Below are 6,782 nucleotides of genomic sequence, written 5' to 3' on the forward strand. Positions count from 1 at the left end.
TTTAGTTGGATTCAATGTTAGATGAGATGCTAATTGATCGTAAAATATATATATATATATATATATATATGTGGAAGATTAAATGTAGACTTTAAAATATTTTTGAAATACACTAATTAGAACTATTATAAACACAGGCGCAATAATCGCGTATGTGTGTATAACTTTTTAATATGGGTGATATTATATTAGTAGGTGATGATATTGTATTATTATTAAGTTAAAATATAAAATAAAATTATATTTATTAAAAATTAAGTGAAATATATAAAAAAATGTGAGAATAACCTTTAATAAATAAAGAAGAGGAGAAAAAGCAAATATAGACGATTTTACAAAAATTTTGTAAAAATAATGGTCAATTTTAAAAAATTTAATAAATAATTATATTTTAAAAGATAAAATTGATATTTTGAAATGTGGACACAAAAAGAGAATCGTCGTTATATATAGATGTGTAATTACTTTATCATATTTTATTCTTCAACATGCAGTAACCAAACTTGAAATGTAATACTATTTTTCTATTCATGTGAAATAATTAAAAATCTATAGAGAAAAGTTTTACTAATAACTTTATTATGTAATAATAAATTCATTTAAATTCAAATTTTTATATTTTCAATATATTAAAACTAATATTAAATTTGTTATTATTTCACTATTAAATTATTATTTAATATAAATATATCAGAAGTAAGAAAAAATTCAACATAATTGTTAGTGTAAAATTATGATATTAAAATGTCACTTAATAGCATAATATACATTAGTGAAGTAAATTAAGCAATAATTATAGTATAATATTGTGTTACTAATGTATATCTAGGTATGTTATTTCATGAAGAAGTGTTAAATGATTTTTCATAACCTTTTTACTATAACAATTGAGTTCATAACAAGACATCTAATCACAAAGATTTAGCTTCAAAATACTGTTATATAAATAAATTATGCTACATTTCACATTTACTTCATTTAACTTTTTTTATATATATATTTTTACATTTTTAATTCAAAATCAATGTTTTTAAATACGATTTTAATATTTTCGAAAGATAAAAGTAGAGTTCCAATGCAATTTTTTATCTTTTCAAAATATAAAAAATAAAGTCATTTTTAATTTAATTCTTTAAACTTAAATTGTAAATTAAATTATAATTTCAACCAAATTGAATTGAAAAAAAAAAAACTATAAAATAGGTCGCAAATGTTCAAACTCTCTAATGGTCTAGTGGTGTCAATTATTAATTTATGTTTGTTCTTATTTAAAAAATGATATTGTATTCATACCACAATTTTACTCTTTTTTTCTAATTAGATTATTTTGATGATTTAAAAAGAAAATTAGTCACACAAACTTGGAAATATATAAGCATCATCAAACAAGAGTGACAACAATATATGACAGGAGAAAAAACTAGAAGAAGTAGTAACACTTGAAATTCCATTGCAAGTAAAATAGAAAATGACTTTCTCCTATACCAATCCCCCACAATAAGAAAAAATAAAATATCCAAAAAAAGAAAAAAACCATTTGAATGATATAAACACATTAGCATTGTTCTGCGATTGGCTTTTGTGGGAGGGGAATGTCAGGTGCAGCAACCACATTGTCCCCTCCAAATCCACCTACAACACTATCCTGCAATTTTCTCTTGGGCTTTGCCTCTTGCAGCATCAACACAACATCCCTCATACAAGGTCTATCTGCAGGGTTTCTACTGGTGCAGAGCAATGAAATTCTCAGCATCTGAATCATCTCTTCTCTCACTGAACTGCACCCTGCTCCTGCATTCTTGTCCAATATGTCATCAATTCCATCTTTTGATTTTATCTTTGACCTCACCCAATCCACTATGCTGTTTCCGTCTCCAAATGCTGCTTCCACTGAACGTTTTCCGCTCAGAATCTCCATTAACACCACTCCATAGCTGTAAATGTCGCTCTTCTCATCCACTTGAAGGGTGTAAGCATATTCTGCACAGGAACACATACCAAGGAAGAAGAAGTAGTACTGTTAATTAATGCTTCTTTCAGACAACTACAAAACAAACACCATTAAAATACATGCACAGCACCCCAAGTCAACATCCTCATCATTCAAAGGAGTTATGATAATTCACAATATTCTGAGTGGACCCCATCAAGATCAGGTCGTCAAAGTTAACAAATTTAAACAAAACAAAAAAGGGAAAGCCTTGATCTTCTCCCTCCATGCGCAACAGTGCGCCTACCCATGCACCGAAATTCCTCAGGAAAAGTCCCTCTCATGCTGCTAACCTTAACTTGCTTGCTTTCTTCATTCAAACTTGGGTTCACACACCCAATGGACCACCCCAGTAAATTTGATAATCAAAAAATAAACTTTTTTTTCTGTTGATTAATTAACCTAAGCTGAATGGTTTGAAACAGTAAAAAAAAATTAAGAAAATGTAGGAACTGGTGTTGGTGTTGGTGTTGGTGTGGATGGTTACCTGGAGCAATGTAGCCATAGGATCCGGCAATGACGGACATGGATTCGTCGGTCTGAATCAACTTTGCGACGCCGAAATCGGCGACTCTTGCCTCCATTTCAGCGTCTAAAAGAATGTTACTGGGTTTGAGATCGCGGTGGACGATGACGGGGTCGCAGTCGTGGTGGAGGTAGGAGATTCCCTGAGCAACGCCCAAGGCGATCTTGTACCTTGTGAACCAATCAGCGACGAGATTATCACCTTTGTTTTTGGCATGCAACAAATCATCCAAGTTGCCATTGGGCATGTACTCGTAGAGCAGCATGGTGCACTCCCTGTTGCTGCAGCACCCTAACAACCTCACGATATTCCGGTGCCTCACGTTTCCCAACACCTCCACCTCGGCCAGAACCCCTCTTCTCCGGCGGATATTCTCCTTCTGTTTTCCCCAAAGCTTCTTAACCGCTATGATCTCGCCGCCGGTCATTTCGGCGCGGTAAACTGTCCCCGTCGATCCCATTCCTAATATCTTATCGGACATCGACAAGCACTCCAGCACGTCGTCCGCCGTGAAATTCAGCCGCTGGAACGCCGTTAACTTCCACGGCCCGACCTCCTCTCCGAACCGCCGGTTGTAGTTCGCGTGGAAGCACCGCGTCCCGGCAACCAGCACGAAGAGCCCGATGCCGAACGCGGCGGCCACGATCCACACGATTGCACCGGCTGTTCGCTTCGGCTGCTGGCGGCGGACGTCGACCTGGTCGTCGGCGGAGGCGGCGAGGGCGTCGGCAGCGCAGGGTTTGGCCAACACGCCGCCGCAGAGGCCCTGGTTCCCGGAGTAGGAGGAAGGATGGAGGTTCGGGAAGATGCCGGACGAGGGAATTGGACCGGTGAGGGAGTTGAAACTCACGTTGAAATTCTCGAGAGTGGAGCAGTTGTTGAAGTTCGACGGAATGGTTCCGGTGAGGGAATTGTGCGAGAGATCAACGTCGGTGATGGAGGGGAGAGTGGAGATTTCCCAGGGAATGATTCCGGTGAGTGAGTTTCGACTCAGATTGAGCAAAATTAGCTTCTGGCAGTGTCCAATGTCCCATGGAATCGTTCCGTTGATGAAATTTCCCTGCAATTCGAGCTTATACAGTTGCTGACACCCAATGAAATCTGGAATTTGACCGGTGATGTTCGACGAAGCCGCGGAGAAGATCGCGAGATTAGTTGCATTCCAAATAGACGCAGGTAAGGAGGTTCCGAAGGAGTTTCCGGAGATGTTGAAGTACTGCAAGTTACCCAAGTGTTCCGGAATCGGACCCTGGAAGTTGTTGCTGCTGATATCTAGGAATGTAAGGTTAGGGAGGAGCGTGAGGCCTTCGGGGATTGAACCGTTGAGGAAATTGTTTTGGATGCGAACCCTAGCGAGCGAGGTGCAGCTGCCAAGGGACGGTGGAAGGGTATGACTGAACTTGTTGAGAAAGAGTATGAGCCTCACGAGCCTGTTACCTTTGCAGACATTTTCAGGGATTGGACCTTCGAGTGAGTTTGTGGAAACGTCGAGTTTCAGTAGTAACCCGTTGGAGCCAAGTTGCTGAGGGAGGGTTCCGGTGAGTGAGTTGTTGAAGAGGAACAGAATCTCAAGCTTTGGTAGGTCTCCGATTCCCTGTGGTATTTCTCCGGTGAGGTTGTTTTCCATGAGGTTGAGCGTGGTTAGTTCCGTCAGCATGGTGACTTGGGTGGGGATTGGCCCTGTGAGTTGGTTATCTGAGAGGTCAAGGCTTTTAAGAAACTTCAATCTTCCAATGGTTGCTGGGATTTCTCCTGTTAACCTGTTCTTGAACAGCAAAAGTGTCTCCAGGTTGGTGAGTTCTCCCAGCTCCGGAATCACGTTCCCTGAGATGTTAGCGGTTGAGATGTCCAAGTATTTGAGATTAGAGAGCAATGAGAGTTCCGAAGGTAGTGTTCCTGAGAAATTGTTGTACCCAATTTCCAAGTGTTCCAGTTCAGCCAAGTGGCCTAATTGGGGTGGAAGCGAACCTCCCAAGGCGTTGCCGGCTAAGTCGAGAAACTTGAGTCTGGGGAAAGTGCCGTAACTGGGCGGAATCCGGTCACTGAAGTAGCTTCCGCCGAGGTTCAGGTGTTCCAGAAAACGAAGGGTGGTTAACTCGTGGGGGAGGGGTCCGGTGAAGCTGTTGCTGTAGGCGTTGAAGTGCCTGAGGAACTTGAGCTTTGATGTGCCGGGTGGGAAGGTTGAGTTGAAGTAGTTGTGGCTGATGTCCAGAGTTCTGAGTTCCGGTAGTTCGAAAATGGCGTACTGGAAGCTCCCGCCGAAGTCATTTCCGCTGAGGTTAAGGTGGTTCAAGGTGGATAAATGGCGGATTTGGGGTGAGATTGTGCCGGAGAGATTGAGGTGGGAGAGGTCGAGGGTGGTGATTTGTGAGGTTTTGGAGTGGCACGTGATGCCTCTCCACGAACACCATATGGGGTGTTGGGAAGTGAAGTTGGAGGAGTTGTAATAATCCCAGTCATGGAGGTTGTTAAGAGGGTCTTGGAGGGATGATTTTAGTGAGAGGAGGGAGATGAGTTGAAGAGGCAGGGTCGTGGCAGAGAGAAGTGTTTGACAGAGGAAGGAGAATGTGATGAGAAAGAGAAGAAAAGGTTTCATGGTTTTGGGGTGGTGGGAGTTGTGGATGAGAAGAGGGTGGTGTTGAAAGGGGTAAATTTAAGGGAAGGAAGATTTTGATGAGGATGATAATCGCTTTTTCGGAGTGCAGGGTGCAGAGGGAGTTTCATCATGATAATTTGCTTCAGTGGGTTTTGTTGGTGGTACTGGAAGACATGGATGAGAGAGAGAAAGAAAGAGAAAGAGATTAACCACTTCGTCTTCTATTATACAACACCACCATTTTCCTCTCTACGGTTGAGTGAGTCTCTTTATTTGAAGCTCCTACACCATAGTTTTCTTTCCTACCTCAGTATTCTACCTTTGTCTGCTATCTCCACTCATACTTTTTTATTTTCTACTTTTCTTTTGCTCCCACTTTTCATCATTCCCTTGTTTCCTTTACCTTTGGCTAACAAATTCATAAATACGTGTAACAGTGACATTGTCTCTCGCAGGATCCAAGAAAGCCATCTCAATTTCCCACCATATTCCTCCAAACCAACCATTATTTTAAAACAAAACAAACCCATTTTTTTCTTTTTCTTTAATTTCTGCTTTATTTTCCCCCTCCATTCTTTTCCTTTACTTCCATGTTATATTCCTCGGCTCCAGCATGGAGATTCAGGTGAGAGAACCTTGTCCAAAGCAGTTAAGTATGGACCACAGATATTCTAAATTGGTTAATTCCAGCATGTCTGCATAATCCCAATCACGGAATGCAGTGTCGATACACTACATAAATAAAAATCCCTCACCCATTCTTAACACTGACCACATTTTCGGGACCAGATTTGGATCATCATTAGACCCTTCTTTGGACGTATTATTGGAACCAACTTACCAAACTTTCTCAGTTTTAAACAGCAAAATCTTGAACCACCCAAACAATGATAAACAACAAAAATCATCTTATTGCCCAATCTCCTTTCTGTCCTTTACAACTTGTTCTAGCAAACTTGTGCAAATATGTTACCACTGCATTTCCCATCGGAAAACACACCAAACAAATTCGGAATGTGATTGCACATTCTCCCCCCAAATTCAGCTTTCTTACATAATATGCAGTGTTACAATAATTTGTCACCCCCGAATGCAGTTCAGGTACGTACATGTAAACCCATTTGACCCTGTTCTATTATATACCATCTATCAGTTTCACACTTTCTTTTTAATATTGGTATCCCCAAAATTCATGCCCAATTACGGAAACATAATATGAAATGCTTTTTTTTCTGTGGTACCTCCTTACTAAAGTTAGCAGATACACACCTGGCACTATTTTATATGCATTTATTTAACTCATTAGAATCAAGTGTGGTTGGTGAGACATACCGTCAGAGGAATCTGCCATTGTTTTGTAGAAAGAGCAATTTTTTTGGTACTATAATCTACTCAACATTTATGTATTTTGAGAGAACTCTTCTAGATTAAGAAACGAAAAAAATAAAATGCGAGCATATTCTGTGAGGTGAAATGGCGCGGGTGTTTGAAATTCAAGATAATGGTTTTGCAGATTTCAAAGCATTAATGAAAAGAATGCGATACAATGATGGGTTCATTGATGATGCTTAACCAATACTACTACTACTGGTACTATATTAAATACTGAATATGCTTAAATTTTGTCGCTTTTGCAAAGTTTGACTTCACTAAAGCAATACTATGATGAG

General features: G+C 39.7%; 1 protein-coding gene across 1 annotated transcript; it reads right to left on the bottom strand.

Annotated features, from left to right (window-relative positions):
* Positions 1–1,417: 1,417 nt before the first annotated feature.
* Positions 1,418–5,496, bottom strand: LOC114169121 (leucine-rich repeat receptor-like protein kinase TDR). The gene is made up of 2 exons (XM_028054153.1): positions 2,478–5,496; positions 1,418–1,980 (listed from the first exon to the last, which is right to left on the bottom strand). Exons 1-2 carry the CDS (start codon positions 5,110–5,112, stop codon positions 1,556–1,558), a joined length of 3,060 nt encoding a protein of 1,019 aa, XP_027909954.1. The 5' UTR covers positions 5,113–5,496; the 3' UTR covers positions 1,418–1,555.
* Positions 5,497–6,782: the final 1,286 nt, after the last annotated feature.

Source organism: Vigna unguiculata, chromosome 11 (assembly GCF_004118075.2).
Source record: "Vigna unguiculata cultivar IT97K-499-35 chromosome 11, ASM411807v1, whole genome shotgun sequence".
Taxonomy (NCBI): Eukaryota; Viridiplantae; Streptophyta; class Magnoliopsida; order Fabales; family Fabaceae; genus Vigna; species Vigna unguiculata.